At 37.8% G+C, this 21,391-nt stretch overlaps 1 protein-coding gene across 3 annotated transcripts; it reads left to right on the forward strand.

Annotated features, from left to right (window-relative positions):
- The first annotated feature begins 936 nt into the window (after nucleotides 1-936).
- Nucleotides 937-20,167, forward strand: cgnb (cingulin b). Of its 3 annotated transcripts, XM_026289758.1 has the most exons (21): nucleotides 937-1,101; nucleotides 5,310-6,332; nucleotides 6,813-6,913; nucleotides 7,623-7,692; nucleotides 11,775-11,899; nucleotides 12,005-12,137; nucleotides 12,286-12,498; nucleotides 12,742-12,869; nucleotides 13,689-13,715; nucleotides 14,192-14,288; nucleotides 14,438-14,650; nucleotides 15,841-15,930; nucleotides 16,042-16,284; nucleotides 16,724-16,894; nucleotides 17,145-17,306; nucleotides 17,445-17,534; nucleotides 17,621-17,704; nucleotides 17,833-17,951; nucleotides 18,037-18,145; nucleotides 18,336-18,499; nucleotides 19,118-20,167. In XM_026289758.1, exons 2-21 carry the CDS (start codon nucleotides 5,319-5,321, stop codon nucleotides 19,248-19,250), a joined length of 3,486 nt encoding a protein of 1,161 aa, XP_026145543.1. In that variant the 5' UTR covers nucleotides 937-1,101; nucleotides 5,310-5,318; the 3' UTR covers nucleotides 19,251-20,167. The 3 variants fall into 3 exon arrangements, with proteins under 3 accessions (XP_026145543.1, XP_026145545.1, XP_026145544.1); XM_026289760.1 differs by lacking the exon at nucleotides 15,841-15,930; XM_026289759.1 differs by lacking the exon at nucleotides 13,689-13,715.
- Nucleotides 20,168-21,391: the final 1,224 nt, after the last annotated feature.

A 21,391-nucleotide genomic window follows, 5' to 3' on the forward strand; every position in this document is an offset into this window, starting at 1 on the left:
GGTTTACATGTATATTTTCAGCTTGGCAGTCTTTAAAATAATTTTTAAAAAGTTTCTAACAAATATATGTTTAAAAAAAACAGCATCATAAATATATGTGTAGGGTAACCCAGAAGACTAATTCACCATATTTGCCAGGAATTTCTTATGGATTTTCAAAATTTAGTAAAATAAACTTGCTACAGTTTATAAAACACATCCGTTTGAATTCTAAGTTTTAGCCAAAAACTAAACACAAAAGTCACTTCAAGTAATATTAACCACAGACCTTATTTTATAAAAAAAAAAAAAAAAAAAAAAAAACCTTTTCAAAAAGCTACTGTAAATACCAGATGAAACCCATGTCTCGAAAATGCACATTTTGTGTATATAAACTAGTTAGTAATGCTAAAGTAAGCTATGAATGGCCATATTCATGAAACGGAACAAGAACACGTGTCTAAATCATTCACAGATCCATAATTTTGCAAATGATTAACACGGAAATTTGTTCTAGTGTTTCAGTTCTATTTTGTTTTTTACTAAAGGTCAAAAAAAAAAATCAATTTTGACACTGAATTATATTCTAATAAACTGACTAATCTGCTAATTAAAATCTTTATAAGAACGTTAAAAATAAAACGTATTTGTTATCTGTCTTAAACCAACTGTTATGACCTTATGATATACGTTACCTATTTTTACAGTTTATTTTCACAACTTTATTATTTTTAGTGTGTTGTTTTAAAACAAAATTACGATTTTACCGGGAATAAACCCCGACATCAAGCTTCTTAAATTGGTTAATGGAAAGACATATACATGAAGCCTGTGATGGACGGGCCATGATTTATTTGTATTTGATTGACATAAGATTTCGACCAATCACGTGTTCCAATCGACGGGCCTTGGGACAACTCTTCAGCCAATGAGCGCTCAGGAGGGGCGGATCAATGACGCAAAGGCAACAGGTTGTTTCGGAAAAAAAACGCACTGACAGTTTTGCATGGACTGTCCATCCTTGGTCTCAAGGAGGAGTTTTTAATTGGAACTAAACCTAAAAAGAGCCTCTTAATTGTTTTGTTCCTATTGAAGGTTATTGCTGAAGGTTTCAGAGAACAGGTAAGCAGAAGGAATGTCTTTGTTTACTCAAGCGGTGTATGTTTGCATTGGGCTTTTTGTTTTTCTTGCAGTTCATGGCCGCGCGTTTGTTTCCAGCCTTTCAGTTGTTTTAATCCATAATCCAATGGTTTCATATTTACGATGGAGTTCTGCTGAGCGAAGCAAAAAAACACCTGTTGCTTTGTGTGTCTGAAGCTACTGACTGATCACAGAAGATGCGCTGATCCACATTGGCGTCTCTTCTCTATAAAAATAATAAAGTCAGTATGACTTTGATCTGCGTTGATCCCATTAGAACCGATTAGCATCGTTTTTTATATATTATGTATCGACAAAGTTTTTTGACAAAGTGAATTTTAAATATCTCATATGATTAAAAGGGGGTTTTGATAGCATATGTTTGTACCTTTGTGTCTACATCTTTTACAGAGTCAAAGGACAACACAACTAAACAAGCCAAAACCGTAGCCATGATTTTTTTCTATTCTCTTTTGTATCAGAGATGTAACTTTAGCCACGTATACTAACATGCTGGTTTCGATCCCACCGATACTGACTGACTTGATGGGTGGGTGTGACGCAATTTGAACACGACTGAAAAAATCTTTCATTCTGCACCTTTGCTTGTGCTTCCTCATCTCTCTGAAGTCATATCTGTGGATAAAGAATCTTAGGGACAAACCCAGCACCTCTAAAAAGTGCCTGTCTCTGTGTAATTTAATATTTAGCTGTTGGTTATTTCCAACACAGTGTAACCAGAACATAGTGGAGTTTATGACACAATAACCCAAATTCTGTCCTGTCCTTTATAGTCTAATAAACTGGCAAATAAAATAAAAGTAATTAAATGACAATGAAATAATGGCAATGAATAAGTATGCAAAAGATGTTATAGTATTTTGCTTTCCTATTTAAAATGTTGAGCTGTTTATGCTTGTTTGTTTATGTGCTTGGATATCAGTTAATCAAGCAACTGTATTTTGTCAACAACAACTAGTCAAAAGCTATCTTATTACTTTATGACAATAAGGAAAGAACTTAAAAATATATCCAATTATGACAGAGCCCCTGATACAAGCTTAAATTATCGTGATTGTCTGTTTAAGGTGACAAGATATCAATAAAACACTCTAAAATGAATGCCATTGCATCAAATTACAAAACATCAAAGTAGAACATTGCATTAAAGACAGAGCACATTACAAAAAATTACAATTAAAAAACACAAATTAAACAGATTAAAGAGGAAAATTACTCATTGTCATTTTTGGGTTAACTCATTCCAGTCACAGGGAATAAAACATCAAATTCCAATTTATTACTATTGAAAAAATTAATATGTTTGAATAGCAGTCATATGTTTGTGGAATATGTTCATGTTCATGCGGTTATTCTGCTCAGACACCTGTGAACTTAAGGAGAACTGACTTAGTACATACAACTAAAATAACCATGGGACAGTTGGGTAAAAGTGGATAGAACAAGTTACGTTAAATGTACGTTTGTTGGAGAAGTTGTCTAGCATCATTTTCATGTAGTATAATGCCACTCGGTTAAGAGTTTACATTTAGGTGAGTATGTAAATTAAATAGCAGTTATTGAGACCATATTTGGTGGCATTTTAGAAGGGATAAAAAGTGAAAGATGTTCATATGTTTGGCTAGAGACTATGTTGACATAATTGACATAAATAGCATTTTCCCCATAGAAGCATCAGCCAAGAAAACAATGAATGGATTAAAGCCAATTCAGACACAAGTACCCTCAGGGTACTAATACTTTCAAAGAGTGTGGAAACTGGAAATAAAACCCTTACAGATCTGTTTAGGTATTTTTATTAAACGAGCAATTCCCTTTTTTATATCCGTGTGAAACACGCAGCTGGGATGAGTCTCGTAAGTGTGATATAATAAACCTAAGGGATCTGATGTAATCTGTAACAGTGCATGCAGTGTTTGTGTGTACACATTTACGTGAGGGGTTAACATAATGTGCCTTTAATGTGTGAGTCATTCATACTCAGCTGAAAATCTATTTCTAGAAATAAATGAGTGTAAAGTTTAAAGAAATCAATGGAAATTGGAAGTAAAGGCAAATTAGTCGATATTAATACAGGAAATAAATCTATTTTCTAAATGCATGTTACATTCGGATGTAAGTCACAAGAAAAAATTGGTCACTACTTCTATTTCAACGCAACTTTAAATATACTAAATTCAGTGTGATACATGATGGGTTGTAAAAGGGTGAAAAATTTACCTGAAATTGTCTGCCATTTGCAACCCTAGATGTAACAAAATGTTACCAGTATTGTGGCTGAAAAAAAAAAAAAACACAGTCAAGCTATTGATTACTAATGCAGTAAAACTGAGTATCATCATTCACTAATTAACATGCTAAATCAAAGGCTTCATTTTCGAAGACTGATATGATCTGATATGCCTGTTTGTTTTTTTCTTTTTACACTTTGTCAGAATTAATGTTGCATAAAATAGGTCAGAAATGGGGTGGCAATTTGGTTTATTAAAAAGAAATCAATCATCACATGCTTTTCTAAGTAGTCAAGACAAGAGTATGTGCAGCACAATATTTTGTATTGTTAATTTTACTGAATGAATAGAAGATGGTAGAGAGAACTGATGATCAAGTTTAGTAACATTCCTCAAAGAACTAACAGCCATTCTGATGCCAGCTGGGACCCAGTGCCTTGTGGCGGGAAAGAATCACATCCACACAACTGTCCAGACCTGTTTTCATACACTGTAGCTTTAATGTTTGGTGCATTTAAACACATGGGTTCTAATGCAATAATTTGAGAAACGTGGAAAACTTGTACCCTTAAACCATTTTCATTTTGGTGAAAGTATAAAACATTTTCTGAAACATTTGTCGGTCACATGTTCAAAAAAGAAATTCAGTTCAATATATACAGGTTTCACATAATTAATCTGTTCCTTTAACCAATGAGAAATCACATGGTGGGTTCCATTTTACAGGAATGCCTGGAATCCCACCTATGTGAGGAAGACAATGGCTGACTTTGAGTAGCTAATCACACCTAATGGCTCAACAGAAGCGCCGACAGTTATAATGTAACCAAATACCCCTGTTTCAATAAGTTATTCATTGATAGACCAGAGTTTGTGGACTAAAGTTCTCAGTGTCGTCACAGTTTTTGCCCACCAGTGTTATGCTGGTGCATTATAAGTTTGTGTTCAACACAGGATGCAACATACTGCTGCATACACAAAGCAATTTTTGACTTTTATATAGAGAATGCAGAAAGAAATTTGCTTCAAAACTTCAAGTTGAACACACTGATGAGGTGGTAAAACGTGGGCTTTAGATGATTCCCTGCATAGCTCTGGATGTTTTCTGTGTCATATGCTTCATACAGTAGAGCACATATGCGTCTCTTTAAACGCCAGTTAAACAGCAGATTAGACTCAGCATCTTTGATCTGTCATGCAAGCAGGCGCATTGATATGATTTGAGGAATGTTCCCATCAGAGTGATAAGCTGTTTTTGAGCTAATGTTAGCTCTCCTGTGTACTGTAACTGTGTTCTAGGAAAACGTGAAGACAAGAATCAGAGTGGAATGTTCTAGAACCTGCTCCTACCAGCAGGCACACCTGTTTGTGACACACAAACAATATCTTTCTCTTTTCACATGTGAGAAGACTCTCAATACCTGCGCCGATACCTGATAGCTGTGTCACGCACAAAACTGCTTCATATTTCCATTTACCAAAGTGTGACAATATGTCAAGGAGTTGAGAGTGGTTTGTTAAATGGTCTCTTGGGAGATATTAATAGTCTGAAATATATTTAAAAGGTGAGCAAAGATGGATTTTTCGGCAGACTTGGCATTGAAAAAACCTCTTTGCAAAGATTTCCAGTAGACCAAAAAACTCCAGAGAATGTAGGTTGTGGAAATGAAGTGTCACTTCCTGTTGAACCTTTAAATTCTGCAGTCGTTTGATCAGACTTTAAATCTATCGCACACGGCCTTGGTTTCATTTGAAAATTTAAATATGGAGTCTACCCTGTTTTGATTTATTGCATTGTAATTCATGTTGTGTTTTTTTATGTGTATCTGTGCCCTCTTTGGGTTCCTCAGATAGTCCACCAAACAGTCTAGCCTTTTAATTTAGCCTCTAAATGGACTAGTGCACTGATTTATTAAATTCTTTGTCTTGGCATCACAGCAGGTCACAATGAGCTCCCTCTCAGCAGACAGGAAGCCCCCTCTGGACTACGGTGTCCAGATTCGCTTCATCAAAGATTTGGATGATGCCGGCGGAGGGTTCCCAGACAGGAGTCGAATGGCTGGTGGAGCTGGTGGCGTCAGTAACGGGACTCCTTCGCCATCTAAGTATGGAGTAGCTGTGCGGGTGCAAGGCATTTCGGGTCAACCATACGTGGTGCTCAAGGACGGAGAAAAGGGGGACTCTTACGGGGTACAACTGAAGACTCAACCACAAATCCAGAGCTCAGCTCCAGTTGTCTCTCGAACCTCCCCATACAACACCCTGCGTCTGGGACAAAGGGAAGGTGCTCGGACTCCCCAGGGTTCCTATATCCCCGCTGACCAACCTAGCTCTCCAGATGAGGATTTTGGGAGTCCCTTAAGAAGGCCACCTGGTGATGGACAGGCAGGTACTCAAGGAGAAGCAGAGCCCAGGACTACAGAACATCTCACCCCTTCTGCTCTGGCTCCCAAGGTAGACAAGAAGGACGATGATCGTTTTAATGAAGCAGGGCTTAGGAAGGTCAGGCAGAATGGTATTGGGAGTAATATGAATGGGACGGGGCTAAATGGAACCTCATTGGATGATGAGAAGGCCCCAGCTATAGACACCAAGTCATTGGCTCCAATTAATAAACTCATTAGCCGGTTTAGTGGTGGTAGTTCTGGTGATATTATAAACTCAGAACCCCGAACTCGAAATCTACTTGATAACCGAGTTCGGTCGAACAGTGTGGATGCTCTCAATAAACCTACAGATGACACCCCACCATTATCACCAACAATAAACCCCTATGCTCCTATTACTCCAGCTACAGTGCCCAAACTCAACTCACCCAAACCTTCAACCGGAAGTCTAGGAAGAGACTCCACCTCTGTGGCTAAAGTGGCAGCTATCCCCAATTCCAAACCCCTCACCTTCACCCAATCTCCAAAGCTGTTTGTGCCCAATGAAACGCCACCTGCTCTACCAAAGAAACCAGTGAGTCCTCAAGATATTGTTCTTCTTCTTGCATAAAGTTGGCACACCTAAAAAATCCAATTAGGAACCTTTCAATACAACCAAGTCCGGCACTATATTTTCTTTTAAAAGTAGTCTATTTCATTCAGATTTTCTTCACGATATGTAAGAGAAGATCTGTTACCACATTGTTTTCATTGCAACTTTAAAGGTGGTTTTGGAAAACCATGCTTAAAAAAATCTGTAAACCTTGGAAAAAAATGTGTGTGTGTGGGGGGGGGGGGGCATATTCATGCTTTTTTCCTCTAGCCAATTAAAAATGCTTTCTGTTGTTAATAATTTTGTACAAATGGGATTGCTGGCAATAAGATGCCAAGCATGCTTTTGGAAGGCTGTATTTCTTTAAAGTTTTATGATTTGCTCTCTTAGCACCTATTTCAGGGGCGGTTTTATGTATGGTATTTCAAAAATAATGCATGTTTGATATGTCTTTTTTTCCAGGTGACCCCTGACCTCATAAAGAGCCAGACCACAAGGGCAGAGGACGGAAATGGAGAGGATGCCCAGACCAAACGAGCCATTTACAACATACTTAAAGAGGGGTATAATAATTTTCTTATTTTACAGAGCCTCAGAGTTGCCTTTAAATGTATTTCTCAATATTTATCCAATTGGTGAAGTACATTCATAAAGGTATACGGTCATATTTTATTTTAAGGTCTTTATTTTAATTAACTATGACTTTTACCTCAATAAACTCCTAATTAGGTGCTCAGTAATAGTAAGATAGTTGTTAAGTTTAGGTACTGGGTCGGATTAGAGATGTAGGATATGGTCATGCAGAATATGTGCTTTATAAGTACTAATTAACAGCAGATATGTTAATAATAGGCATGCTAATAAGCAACTAGTTAATACTGAGAATAAGCCCCTACACTAAAGTGTTACTAGACATGCAATATACTACTTGAAAGGCTTTGAAAGGCTTGGCTTGATTTCACATAACAATGTTACTCATGACAGCTGTAATAATGTTGGAGTGACTAGAGAGATAAATTTAATAATATTTTGTAAGCTTATAATATTTTAACTGTATTGCTCATAGGGGCTTCAACAAATATCAACATGTTGAATGCCACTCACACTTTAGCATTGCAGTAGCATTAGACCAGAATACCCTAAAAACATGCTTAAAACCACTTAAAACACCCTAGCAGCCCTGGCATATACCTCTTACATTTTCTTCAGAACATGCCATAATCCAATCTGTCTCTGGCTCATTATATTTCCCTTCATATTTTCTAACACTAGGTCTATTGAGAGTGAGTCAGCCATCAAACGCAAAGCAAGCCTCATTCAGGAAAGGTTCTGTGGGGTCAAGGTAAGCACGCTTTTATTCAGTAAATCAGTTTGCATTTCCCAGCACTGAATAGTGCTCAGCAATGTTTGCTGAATGACGAACCTACATCTACAGAGGGTGTGTGTGTGTGTGTCTATGCCCATGGTTTGCATATTGTTCCCTGTTTTGCATGATTGTGAGAAAGATATTTTGAGACAGTGAGAGGAGATAAGAGCAGCAAGACAATTTTTGTGTGTGTGTGTGTGTGTGTGAAGAAATTAGCATGCGTGTTAAAAAGACGATAGTCATTATCATGATTATTATTTATTTAAAAAAAAAATAGGTCCGCTAAGAAGAGGCTTTTTTTTAAAGGGCCAGAGCACAAAAAGTTAAATTCCCATATAATTTTCTTTTTGGTCAGTGTTATATAATTTTAATGATTAATTTTAATTTTATTATAATTAATTGAGATTAACTATTAACTGGTCCTGCCAAAATGAAAAAATCCCCATGAAAATACAAGGAAAAGGGTACATATGACTAAGGCTTTTTATTTCAGTTTTATAGATCGAGATCTAAAATTCAATTCACTTGTTTTCCTAGTATTATGTTGATTCGAGAGATGTCCATTGTCCAATTTGTTAATGAATCATGCTTTTGAATCGGATGTACTACTGGCAAATGGCATCTCAGGAACCACCCTTCAATGGTTTGAGTCTTACCTAAGGATATAGGTCCTTCAAAGTATCTTGGAGAGGTGAGGTGTCCATGTCTCAACATCTAACTACTGGGGTGCCTCAGGGCTCAGTTCTTGGACCGCTTCTCTTCTCTGTCTACATGGCATCATTAGGTTCTGTCATTCAGAAACATGGCTTTTCATACCATTGCTATGCTGATGACACTCAACTCTACCTCTCATTCCATCCTGATGATCCGACGGTAGCATCTCAGCTTGTCTAACAGACATTTCTTCCTGGATGATGGACCATCACCTTCAACTCAACCTTGCCAAGACAGAACTGCTTGTGATTCCAGCAAACCCATCGTTCCATCACAATTACACCATCAAGTTAGGCACATCAACCATAACTCCTTCAAAAACAGCTAGAAGCCTTGGAGTTATGATTGATGATCAGCTGACTTTCTCAGACCACATTGCTAAAACTGTCCGATCCTGCAGATTTGCTTTATTCAACATCAAGAAGATCAAGCCCTTTCTTTGAGAACATGCTGCACAACTCCTTGTTCAAGCTCTTGCTCTGTCCAGGCTGGACTATTGCAATGCTCTCTTGGCAGGTCTTCCAGCCAATTCTATCAAACCTTTACAATTAATTCAGAATGCGGCAGCAAGATTAATTTTTAATGAGCCAAAAAGAATACACGTCACACCTCTATTTATCAATTGCACTGGCTTCCAATAGCTGCTCGCATAAAATTCAAGGCATTGATGTTTGCCTACAAAACTACCACTGGCTCTGCACTCATTTACCTAAATTTGTTACTTCAGACTTATGTGCCCTCTAGAAGCTTGCGTTCTGCAAGTGAACGTCGCTTGATTGTGCCATCCCAAAGAAGCACAAAGTCACTTTTACGGACTTTTAAATTAAATGTTCCCTTCTGGTGGAATGAACTCCCCAACTCAATCCGAGCAGCTGAGTCCTTAGCCATCTTCAAGAATTGGCTTAAAACTCATCTCTTCCCTCTTTATTTGACCCTCTAACTTTAACACTCACTATTCTAATTCTATTCTTTAAAAAAATCTAACTACCTTTCTAATCTTTTTGTATTCTATTTTCTTTTCATTTATTATGCAATTGTATATGTATGTGTGTGTGTATGTGTAAAGACCTCTAACTAGCTTGCTCTATTCTTTTATTTTTTATTCGATCTGTTTTCTTTTTATTTATTATATTATTTAAAATCCCATGCTATGTGTACTGTGTTAACCTAACTGATACTTGTTATAGCACTTATATATCATTGCTCTTTTTGTTGTTTTTGATTGCTTCCACTGTCTTCATCTGTAAGTCGCTTTGGATAAAAGCGTCTGCTAAATGTACAAAAGTAAATGTAAATGTAAATGTAAATGTATGTTTTGAGTGAACTATCGATTTAGAATTGGACTGGTCTGGTTCTCATACCAGGTTATCAATAAACAACAACTTTAAAAAAAAGTTTGTTGCTCACACAAATCTATCATATGACTACAAGAAGACATTATGATACTTAAAGTCTTTAGAACAAAATGAGAGTATGCAAATAATTATAATTTGGAGGGAAATATCCATTTAATGACGGGTTTCTGTATCTTCCTGTACGTACACCCATGCATAGGTGTGTGTGTCTGTATAATATTGTTAGCCTACGTGTTTGCATAAGCTTCCTGCATGTGAAATATCCTCCTGCGGTCTCTTGGCAACCGTCGTCTCAACAAGGAAAGCTGATTAGGGCCACGTGGTTGAGAGCTCGCTTTTTGTGATCCATCAATAATTAAGTCACAATGAAAACGGATGCCTGAGATGGAGGGTTTCCCCTCAGCCTGTCTGTTTAGTTTTAATGGCCACTCGGTGTACGGGCTCTTATGCTGTCGTATCTCACTGAGCACTCGTCCATGCATGATAAACTCTGTTGTTGTTGTGGGCAGTATTGCTGTCGTTAATTAAGCTCATTAGCATGGAGTGCACCTTTTCAGACACTTGGAGATTCTTGATGCTGTTTATACTGAGACTATACACTAGTACGAAGTTAAACATTTTCAGATAAAATGTTGGTACTTTTATCAAGCAAGGAGGCATTAAATTAATCAAACGTTATGACAGTAGAGACATTTATAATGTTACAAAAGAGTTCTGTTTCTATACATGCTGTTCTTTTGAACATTTATGGTTCTGAAAGTTTACATTGGTGTTGAAGGCTTCTAATAAGATGACTTTAATAGTAAATTAATTAGTTCTTTTTTTAATCAAGAAGTAACTTTAGACCCTGCAACACAAGAGGTCAGTTCAAATGACCTCGTGGTAGCCGTGTGTGGTCATTATAATGATGGCTACAGCAGTTGAATAGTCTGATGAGATATCCAAGAGGACTGGGTTATTTGAGGAGCACACGGCTGCCTTCTGGCTGTGTGCATATTTCAGATATTTCCTCATTAAGTTAAGATCAGCCACGTGCAGATATAAGATGATTCACTTAGGCTTATCTGTATCAGGATTCACAATCATGCGATTGACAGTAAGAATTACTGGTGTAATGTATCGCTCCTGATTCCTGAGGGGACATATGAAGAAATATTACTGCTGTGAGATGAATGCCTAGCCTCAAGATGACACCTAACCTCCCCTATGTAGAAATATGCATGTTTGTTTTGGTGCTGCAGCTTGTATGAACAGAGCTACATGTGTTCTGGTTTGATAAGGCCCGTCGATGGCAAATTCAAAGACTTTTAGTTTCAATAGTTAAATTAATAAAAATGGAAGCAAATCAGCTTCCAACACAGTAGTAATTTTTTATTTGATTTATATATTTAATGCTTAAATCATAAAGTTTTTGTGTATTGTGAAGAAATGTTAACATGTTTATTTAATATTTACCTATTTATTTATAATGTTGGAAAATTGTAGATTTTCACTTTTCCCTCGGTTTGTGAAAACGTGCAAAATAAATTTTTTATTATTATTGTTTTTTTCATTTTATGGTAATTTAAAATTTGTTCAGTCCTTCAGGCGAATTCCAAAATTGACATGAGACTGTGCAATACAATCACTTCGCAATCTTGTCTGTGGAAAGTTATACAGTCTTTTAATTCCTGACATAACCAAGTCAGTAAACCCTATAAATTTCACATAAAGCACGCAAGACACCAGGAAGAAGTATTTATGGGATTTACGTATTTACAATGTACAGCCTGCTCCGCTGCTTTGACCAGTATCCCCATTGCTACAAGGATTACTTTACTGATCATAACATTTTGATACGTGCTTGAGTTTTTTAAACCCATAGTTTTTGATTGTAAATGCATTATTGTAAGTGTGAATTTTCAGCATGCAGTCCGCCGGGCTTTATTGGTTTTGAACCCAAATCATTACAGTAATCTTTAAAGCTCATTGGGGTTTGGTGCTCCACAGGGTCCGCAGATCTTAGTGACTGACAGCAATATGAAGTCTGAACTGGAGCAGGCGTTCAACAGAAACACACAATTCCAGCAACTCCTGGACAAGGCCAAGAGAGAACTACAGGAAAACCAGGACCAGTGAGTCTGTGCATTAACTCAAGAAGCAAATGTGCATTTCCAACAGAAAATATAACCCTGTGGAGTTTGAATTAGATTTGTCTGATATTTACTTCCTCTCTTCAGAATGGTGGAGCTGCGTATGGATAGAGAGGCAGCGGAGTCTCGCTTACGGCAGCAGGAGGATCAGCTAGCTCAGCTCCAGGAAGAGCTCAGACGAACGCTGGAAAACTCACCTCAGTCCGACACAATGCAGCTAGTACGCACACAAGCATGGTTATGATTTTGATACAGAATGATTGTGATGTCTGCTATTAATGACCCTTACTCGGCTAGATACTATTCTTTATAAAGCTGATTTTGAAAGTGAAATTTAGTTTTCTCTTAAACACTCTTTTTCTCTGCAGGACTTGATGACGGTGCAGGCAGAGCTGTCAGAGTGTCTGATGCTGAAGCAGAAACTGGAGGACACCCTGAGGCAGAGAGAGCGAGAGCTCACTGCTCTGAAAGGAGCACTGAAAGATGAGGTGGAGTCCCATGATAAAGACATGGAGGCCCTGAGAGAGCAGTACAGTCAAGACATGGATGCCCTCCGTCACAGCATGGAGACCGTCTCACAGGTGAACATACACTACAAGACAAATTAATGCCTGTGTCTCACATTCTGAGTCCCTTTCTCACTGGGATGTTTTATCGCTTGTCATGTCATGCCTGATACCTAGGCTGGATCGATTCAGATGTCTGATCTGTTTTGTTGTCCAAACCGTTGTGAGAAGAACTTTGCGCAGTTTTTAATGGGTGCAAAGTACAGAATGGAAGTTTTCACTGATACCTGTTGTCTTTTCCTCTGGCCTTATCCGCAGTCTCAGCTGGAAATTGAGGAGGAGCGTCAGAAGGTTAATGCTTCCATCTTGGCTCTGGAGGAGGAGCTGGAGGGATACAAAGAGCAGAGCGACCAATGGAAGGAGCAGCTTGGCTCTGCCAACCGGGAGTAAGCTCTGACACTTGAAGCATCAACTTCTGAAACTTTTAAATAGCGATTCCAAATTTTTGGTGTATCTCGGTTATGTGATGTGAATTTGTTGTTTCATTTTATGCAAATTAGTGTTTAAGCCCACCAGTAACATTAGGGCATCCGGCATTAGAAACAGCCATTATTATTAACAACCATCAGAGTTAAAATTACAGTATTGTAGCAACATATATCCATAACTATGCAGTCTTAATCAGGTAAAACATTATAAAACAATTTCATAAATTGTTTAGTAAGATCTTAAAGTGTTACTCCAAGGTTCAAGTCCATGTTTGTCTAAGGAGTTAAGAGACTCATCATGTGTAAGCATATACAAACAGTCTTGTGACAACACCCTTTATTTACATCCAGACTTCAGTACGTATAATAAATGTTTGGCTGGAATTTTGTCTTCTGGTCTGTCTGTAGGACAAAATGCCTGATGTGTTTCTTCACACGTAGATATTGTTATTATCCTGTATATCCAGTTCACACTCACTGCTGTTCAAAATGTTAGGGTCTGTAAGATCGCTTATGCTCAACAAAGCTGCATTTATTTCATCCAAAACACATTAAAAACATATCTTTTAAAGCAAATTTAGTTTTTTACAGCATGTTTTGATGTGAACTATAACTCATAATCTTGTCCTACAGGTTTCATTATCTTATTTATATGTTGTCTTAGTTTGTTAGCGTTTTTTTTATGTGCTTTATGAGCTTCACGCTACATGTTCATGTCAGTTGTGACTGTTAAATGTTTATTGTTGTCTTTCTGTTTCATGTCTTCTTGTTTGCCAGACAGGGGCAGTGCAGCGCATTTCAAAAGTGAGACAGAGTCCTGTAGTAGACGCATAACTACTGACTCCACTGGCAGAAATGAACTATAACTGATGAAGTGTTTTAGTGTAAATCAGTTAATTGTTGTAAAATCTGGCCCTGGTGAAAACTGACACACTAAACTAGAATCTATTAACATGGTTTCAATTTGGCTGCAGGTTATGAAATCTAATAAAACTCTGTTATAATTAAGACTAATCAAAAAAAAAATCCCTTAATCTCACTATCTGAACTGATGCGTCATATACACTTCTACTAATATATGTCTAGTGCAGGTTACCCAAATTAACGCTCAAACAAATCTTTATCAAATCTTTTCTTTTGTCATAAATAATTTCCATTCTGAAATAACAGATTCTTTTATAGGATGTTGATTCTTCTACTGGATGAAATCATTTTAGTGAATAGCTGAATGTGATATTGTGTGTTGGTGTGTTTTAATTAGTTTTTGTCCCATTGGACAGGCTGCTGCAAGCTCAGCAGGAGAAGAAGGAACTGGAAGAGAAGCTGCGCACATTTAAGAAACAACCTGATGAAACTGATTCAAATGCTTCAATGAAGGTAAGATACAAATACAATGCAACAATCTGTTTAATCTCTTATGTGGCTCAAAAAGATTCATGGTGACCGCTAACTACACACTGTGAATGCTGAATTTTGAGACTGAGATATGTATAAAATCTGGTATAAAAGTTTCTTTGCATTTTCAGGAGCTGCAGCGGTGCCAAGATGATTTGAAGAAAGCTCTTTCAGAAGTGCAAAAACAGAAAGCTGAAGCAGCAAAAAGGGAGGAGGAGCTTAAATCAGTATCAAGAGCCAATGAGAATCGAGAGAAGGAGCTGAAGGCAGAGATTGACAGACTAATAGATCAGTCAAAGAAAGACAAAGAGCAACTCACAAAAGCGCTGCAGAAAACACAACAGGTAATTCTTGAAATAATGAATATTAAAAAGCTAACAGGGTGCATTAAATCCTATTTCATCCATATTAGTTTTTGTCTTAACTGGCCTATTTAAAGGGTAATTAAACCCCTGGTGAGAGCCTGCTCCACCCACTGGCAATATTTGAAAAATGCTGAAAGGTGGTCAGAGCACAGCGGAGATAGAGGGGATGAACCGAGGGCGGGGCTGAGCGGGAGGGGCGTGAACCTGAGACCCGCAGTGACGGATTGATTGACAGCTGCTGTCAAGAGAGTTATGGAGAGTGACTGTAGTAATGCAAGAAGCTTTGCAACAGAGCGATCATTTGAACTAGAGGACATTTCTCCACCTCCTTCAGCTGAAGTGGAGGATGTCGAGGTGTCTGTGGCCTGAGCCATATCAATTCGAGCTGCTGGCTCAAACTGCGGTCTTAACTACGGAAAACTATGCAGTCCAGCAGTGCTGTCGCAACCAGCAACACTACACCTATGTACCATCCTGACCACTGTACTAAATACAGATAAACCCACGCTAACTTGAAGCTATCTTAACTGATGCAATACTATGCTACTAACTAACTATGATTCTAAAAATACTAAAGTTACACTAACAACTATCCTAATTAACTACATAGCCTACACAAAATAATCTAAACAACTATATAAATGCTAAACTAAATAGATGCTATAATAGTCTATCCTGGCCGTTTTCAATACTCGCAATTCCAACTCCTGACTCACTATAGTAATTTTGACGGAACAAGATGGTTTTATACTGCCAAGGTCGTGGTAGCTCGTACCAAGGGGCATGGTGAGCTGGAAACTTGCGGTGCAACATCCAATAGGAAAACAACAACTGCAGTACCCAGCGTTCAACCTGAAGAGGGCAGCATTTAGACGTTTTTAGAACATAAATTGAAGAATTAAAACACTTTATAGTCAAATGTAAAAAAAAGTTACTTGAATCAATGAACAGCACTAATAAAGCCCCATTCTTACAGATCATTAACTAAAAAAAGTTGGTTTAGGGTTTAGTTACTCTGTAAGAAACTAAATCTCATTTGTCTAACTTATCACTCAACATGCTGAATTTGACGTGTTTTATACAGCTTTATTACTTTCTTGAGGAACAGAAAAAGTACTTTAAAATAATGTAATATTTGTTCCCTTATTCTAATTACTTCTTGTGTATAGCCCTCCACATCAGAGCAATCTCAAGATATTGAAAGCACTCTAGAACTTCAAGAGGCCAATGCTCGCTTAAGAGAGAGAATAGCACGCATGGTAAAACATCCATTTTGCATTTAAGCATTTTGCTTTAAATTGATTGGCATAATTATCCATCTCTTCTGATTTAGTTTAGTCTTCCATTTACAATGTTCTTTTCATTTCCAGACACTCTTGCAGTCCAGTGTTCCTGACAGCTCCTCAGATGTTCTGGAGGATGAGAACCGGAGCCTGAGGAACCAGCTGGAGGAGTCCCGGCGTGCCGCTTCTCGACTGGGTCAGGAGAAAGAGGAGCTCAGCAGCCGGTTGGAGGAGAGGGAGAGAGAAAGAGAAGCATTGAGACGTGGCAAGAGTGACCTGGAGGAGCAGAAGAGACTGCTGGACCGAGCGCTGGAGAAGATCAATAAGGAGGTGCGTATGTGTTTTTGTGTAGTTAACAAATGCTTATTTTTTAGAGTTTGGGGTTGATGCAATATTTTTTTAAGTGTTCATTTATCCTCACCAAGGTTGGATTTATTTGATCTTAAATACAGTAAAAACAGTAATATTGTGAAATAATATTACAAATTAAAATAGCTATGTTCTATTTACATATAATTTAAATCTAATTTAAAGCTGAATTTTCAGCATCATTACTCCAGTCTTCAGTGTCACATGATCCTTCAGAAATCATTCTAATATGCTGATTTGGTGCTTGAAAAAAATACATTTTTTTATCAGTATTGAAACTAGTTGTGCTGCTTGATATTTTTGTGGAAAATGTGATGCATTTTTTTTCTGAATTCTTTGAACAGGATTTTTGTAAAAGAACAGCATTTAATTGTTTTTCGTGTTCATTTCTTCCTATCAGATGGAGACTATGATGGGAGGTTCACGTCAGTCGGTGCAGGTTCTTCAGTCTCAGTTCGATGAATTCAGGGATCGTTCTCGTAGAGAGCTGCAGGATGCTCAGAGACTCAGTAAAGACAGACTGGTGGAGCAACAGAGAGCGCAGGCCCTCCTAAAGACCACCCAGGAGGAGGTGAGACAGACCGGGTTTCACTAGATAGTATACACACAGTGCTAAAGTACAACACGGTGTTTATAGAGCAAAAAAATGACATCCTTCATGAAAATCAAGTCATTGTCAGTGAGAATATTCCCACTGCTTTTGTTATTATTATTAACTTTGGACATGAGTTCCCACTGGTCCTTTATTCTGGCTCTGGTCTGAACTTACAACCTTTCAGTTCACAGCATAGATAGTCAGTGCTTCGGTGTGTGTTTCTAAGGTGTCTCGTCTGAAGAAAGAACTGCTGTCATGCTCAGAGGAGAGGGACAGTGCTCAGCTGGATAAAGAGCTGCTGAGCAGCCGTCTCAAACAGCTGGAGAACGAGCTGGAGACGGACAGAAGCTCACAGACGGACCGCAGCAGAGAGATCCGTCTGATAGAGGTAACCGGTCTTCTGAGTGAATCCAACTAGACAGCACCCAGTCTTTCTTTTTAGAGGCTTCTCTGAATGTCCAAAGGATTTAAGAGTGATGGGAAATGAAAACAGGCTGTTTCAGTAATTACTTTGTTGTTGTTTCAGGACAAAGTGAAGACGTTAGAGATCGAGTTGGATGAGGAGAAGAGTGGAGCAGAGCTACTGAATGAACGCATCGCTCGCAGTCGAGAGCAGGTACACAGATAACCATATTTATGTTTGATTCATTCGCAAGCATAAGCTATACACAAGCAGGGATTTAAATGTATTTTTTAATCTAGGTGGATCAGCTCCGTTCTGAACTGATGCAGGAACGTTCAGCCAGACATGATCTTGAGATGGATAAGAGTGCACTGGAGAGACAGGTACAGAATGAAAACGCAGTGAAAGCAAGATGTGATTAATTATCATTAATTACATTAATAGATTATTACTGTATGTGTTTAAAACCTTCATGCTGTCATCCCTCTGTATTTCATCTCTCATCTCTCAGGTGAAGGAGTTCAAGTCTCGTATCGCTGATATGGGCTCTCAGACTCGCCCCTCTGCTGGAGTTCTGATGCTAGAAAACAAGATTCAGGAACTGGAGGACCGTTTGCGTAGTGAAGAAAAGTAAACAACTGGAATAACGCAAGCACAATCAGCACATAACTGGATATTAATAAATAAAGCATCTATCTGTCTTTTGTGCTTTTAGAGAGAAAAACACCATTCTAGCAGCTCAGAGGAGAATGGACAGGAAACTTAAGGATGTGACAGCCACCCTGGACCAGGAGCGAAGTCAACATGCTGAGCAGAGAGACCAGGTAAGCACACACACACATTTAAACATACATGTATTTTTCGTGCACGTTAGGGTATGTGCTTGATGTACTAGTACTACTTGACTACTTGATGTATAAAGATTTTTTTATGATGTTATTTATCATTCCTATAAATGACGTGTAGACGAAGCAGTGTGTCTAAACAGCTGCTGTGTGTTCATGTCTCTGACAGCTGTCTCTGCGAGTGAAGGCTCTGAAGCGGCAGCTGGATGAGAGCGAGGGTGAGGTGGAGCGTCTGGAGGGCGTCAGGAGGAAGGTTCTGCGGGATCTTGAGGAGCAGCGGGAGCTGCAGGAGGCGCTGCAGGCCAAAGCCAACGCACTGGAGAACGAGCTCAAGTCAGTTTTCTATCAAATATCCACATGAATTCATTAATAATAATGTATTCATATATGCGACCCTGGACCACAAAACCAGACTTCAGTCGCTGGGGTGTATTTATAGCAATAGCCAAAAAATACTATGACTTTTTTGCCAAAAATCATTAGGACATGAAGTAAAGACATTTTATAAATTTCCTACTGTAAATATATCAAAACTTAATTTTTAAATAGTAATATGCATTAAGAACTTCATTTGGACAACTTTAAAGGTGATTTTCTCAGTATTTCCATATCTCTGCCAAATATAGTAATATTCTTACAAACTATACATCTATGGAAAGCTTATTTATTCAGACCGTTATGACTGGTTTAGGAGTCCAGGGTCACATGTTATATTTATTTGAAAAAGATACACTTATATATATCAGGCCTGATGTGAAAAATCTTAATCGTCTTGAAAACATCTGAGCTAATGAAAAATGTAGAAGTCAGTAGTGTCGTTTTGATAGATACATCTCATCGTTGTAATGAACATTTTGGCCACTAGAGGGTACACTTACGATGCTAAACTATTAACAGGCCTATGGCTGATATTGGTCTCTCTGTTTTAATGTGTGTGTGATTGTTTGTTAGGAGGAAGGTTCAGCAATCTCGACGCCCAACTCTGGGAAGCACCTTGAGCTCTGAGGAAGAGGACGATTACTCTGACTCAAAAAGCATCACCTCTATTCTCACTGAAACGTCACTTCAGACCACAAGCTGTTGAAAACTGAACAATAGAAGGAGGAAAAACCTTGTTGCACACATTTGATTTGTTTTCTAGTGAATTTAAAAATAATGACATGAAGACATGAAGGATACAATTGGTGTTACATCAACACAGTCCAAAAAAATGGATGGTTGTGGATGGTTTGGGTTTGAAGGCCTAATAAAGCTGTCTGTGTGAAGAGTTGTCACCCAAAAGTGTCTTTAGTATTGTTTTGCTAAAACTGGTTAATTTTGAAGTGTCATGTTGTCTTTTTTAGGAAGACTCCCAGTAAATTGTATTTGCATTAGATGTTGATAGGGTTTTTGACATCCTTATTAATAATACCAAAATTTCCTTTGGTAATGGAAAAAATATAAATGAAGGATACATGATGGAATGTATAAAGCATGCAAGGTTGTTTATGAAGGTGGAATTAAAAAAAAAAAATATTGATTCTTCATGAAATTTTTTAATGAAAGACTGGTAAGTGTTCTCCTCATCATCTTTAATGTTACGCACTAGTGCAAATTATAATGAAGGACTTTTAGAAGGCTTCTTTTTGTGTTGTTTTATTTTGAGAACTAAACTTGCACGATGAATGACACCGTTTGTGCCAAGACAGAAAAAGGACAAACTCTTTTGAGCTAATGGCTTCTGACATTAATGAAGACATTTGCCTTTAATTTTCATACATTTAGAAAGCTAATAAAACTTAAGCTGCTTTTTAGCCATTTCTCCAGAGACACACATGTGCTGTTTTTTCAGATTCATCAGAATGTATTTACCTGTCAGATGACAAGTAATTTGTTAACTCTTTAAGAACTGTTTTTGGAAAATGGTTTCATATGACACTGAACAATATTAGATATGTTTTGTATATACTGTCCTGTTTAAAGTTTCTTCTTCCACTACACAGTAAAAGATCTGAATAACTTGAACTTTTGTCATGTTACTCTTACAGAGTTTTTCTCTCTGTGTTATTGAATTTGAGGCTGAATTCTCTTGCAATCCTGTGTCTCTCCTCTGTGTCAATTATTTCTCAGCTTTTGTCAGTATTTTCCTCTAGACATCATGCAGCATTTTAGCTTTTACCATAAATAACAGAAATCGTTATTCATCAGTGTTAGGTTGTACTCAAAATATAGGTTTAGCCTTTAAGTGAAATATTTTTTTATTGTTTAGGATTACTTAAAGTATCTTAAGGTTCTTAAAGTGTCAAGAAACCTTTTGACCATTAATGCTTTGACAAAATGAACTGTACATGGATGAGTGCTTTATATTATGAAACATATAAGCCAGTGGTTTCAACTCTAAAATGTCGGACTTCAGAGACCAAATAATGAAGATTAAGAGCTTTACAGTTGTTTTAAAATGGCAAAGTGGAAAAATGATTGTGTGCTAAAATCAAGGCCCCTTTCACCTGTCAGCATTTCATCCTCAATGTCAGGCCCAAGCCGTTTCTGGATGTATTCCATCACAGCAGGTGAAAAGCATTGCATGGCACACATCTCTGCCTTGTTCTGACTCTGGTCTCGCTGGTAGTAGAGGTCTATAAAGTAGTCAGCAAACCATTGCTCCCTGTACCTTTCAAGTGATTTCAAAGGGTCATTACTGGAAAGCTCTTGCTGCAATCCCACAGATCTTGAGAGCTGCTTCAGTTTCAGGGTTTATCTCTGTGTCCTTGCAGTCTTCCATTTTCTTGTCAATGAAGCGCAACAGTTAATATATGTCAGGGTTATAGTCTGATTTTGCGCTTGTATTAGTCAAACTTAATGCAGTGCTCTTGTTTATTATTCTTTTGCATGACTGCTGTATGAAATTGTGTTTATTAGTCCTCTGTTTAGTCCAAAGTGAACTCTTGAGTTTTTAAATATGTTAATTTTTACAGTTGTTGCGGAGAAAGGTCCAGTTCCACACTGATCTAGACTGCTGGTATCTGATAGCATCTCACGTATGACTTCACCCTTTGTTTCCAAGTTTCTAAATAAGAGTCTGTATGTTTCCTTCCCCACATCATAACTTGGTAGTGCTGTGAGAGAAAACTGCTCCACAATGTCATCCCTCATTTCTTTTAAATTCCTCATTTAGTTGATAATCAGAGAGGATTTGTTTTGTAGTCTTGTAGGCACTGATCAAGTTGAGCAGTTTTTCATCCCATT

This window comes from Carassius auratus, chromosome 19 (assembly GCF_003368295.1).
Source record: "Carassius auratus strain Wakin chromosome 19, ASM336829v1, whole genome shotgun sequence".
Taxonomy (NCBI): Eukaryota; Metazoa; Chordata; class Actinopteri; order Cypriniformes; family Cyprinidae; genus Carassius; species Carassius auratus.